At 52.0% G+C, this 1,414-nt stretch overlaps 1 protein-coding gene across 1 annotated transcript; it reads right to left on the minus strand.

The window, feature by feature from the left end:
* Positions 1-203: 203 nt before the first annotated feature.
* Positions 204-593, minus strand: Pmar_PMAR022424 (factor for adipocyte differentiation, putative; the record flags this gene model as incomplete). The annotated part of the gene is made up of 1 exon (XM_002788883.1): positions 204-593. A coding segment is annotated over one exon (390 nt), but the record flags the coding sequence as incomplete, so codon positions are not given.
* Positions 594-1,414: the final 821 nt, after the last annotated feature.

Here is a 1,414-nt window from a genome sequence, read left to right on the forward strand (position 1 = left end):
TAGTTACCGGTAAACGCATAAGCGTATAAGACGTAACCCCACGCGTCCCTCCTAGTCCCATAAATATCGGGGATCATCAACAACGATTCATCATCAAGCTGAGGCCAGGACACTCCCACATGTGTCTTGTTGACCATAGAGAACCACAAGCCAAGCCTCTCGGGCAGAGGCAATGGCCTATTCCCAACCCATATCGATGCCACTTCGCTCCACTGACTTTGTCCAGCAGTGTTCACACTAGCCATACGGAACTCGAACTCTTGGCTTCGTGTTAGATTATCGCTTTCATCAAGTCGATACGGCCCTTGCTCCACGCCACTTGGGTAGCGCGGAATGGTGAAGAACTCAGAGCTCTCGCCAACTGAGCGATACTGGATTATATAACTCGTGACGGGGCTATGACCAGTGTAAGTCGGAGCGGTCCAATACAAATCAACACCGCCCGTTGGAGTAGCCCATTCTATCTTCACATTGATTGGAGGATCCGGAGGCTCAGCCATAACAGTGTAGAGCACCGGGGAAGCTTCTCCTTGGCCAACAGTAGTGACAGCCCTAACAGTTGCCCTGTACGTCAGCCCAGGGGTCAGATTCTTCTGAATATAGAACGTTTGTGAAGGCCAGCCAACTCCATCATAGACGACTTCCATGTTCCCCATGAGACCATCGTCATGCGATAAGATATAACCCAGGATACTCTCATTGACAGCGAAACCCGACTGCCAATCTTCTCGGAGCGATACGGCGGAACCCAAGCGCGGCCAACTGTAGTTCAGCGACGTTGTAGAAGCAGGCTTGGCCGAGAGACCGTTACCATCACAGACCCAACCTTCCGCAGATTCAACGAAGTCTCTACATAGGGGCAATGGACTGGCGCCTTGCCGAACGGTGACGTTCACCAATGGACTGCTCTCATCTCCCCTACAGTTGAGCGCTCGGATAGCATAGTTGTATTCTTGACCACAGACAAGACTAGTGTCCAAGTCACTAAAGTGAATGTTGCTTCCTGGAACCTCAGCAATGAGGGAACCCTCACGGAACACTTGATACGCCACTAAGCCGCATCCACCGTCATCTTCAGAAGGCTGCCAGGCGAGCTTATTGCATGTCGTGGTATTCGCCGCGTTGGTGTTGGGCGGAATATCAAAGTCAAGAGTATTGCAACGATTGGTGATATTGGCTCCACGATAGCAATCAGCGTCAACTAAATGCAGCTGAGTGCATGGGGAAGGAACACCTGCTGCGAATCCGGCAACGTACGGACTCCACGGGCCTCCATTCCCGGCGAGATTCACACCACGTATCTGATAGGTCTGCTAGGGCCCAACTTCAACAAGGCGTTTCGACGGTTCCGTCGTACGATAGACAGGAAACGGAGTTGAGGATATGCTACCGCCTACCGAGAACATGTAGCGCT

The sequence above is a fragment of the Perkinsus marinus genome (assembly GCF_000006405.1).
Source record: "Perkinsus marinus ATCC 50983 genomic scaffold scf_1104296927424, whole genome shotgun sequence".
NCBI classification, from domain to species: domain Eukaryota; phylum Perkinsozoa; order Perkinsida; family Perkinsidae; genus Perkinsus; species Perkinsus marinus.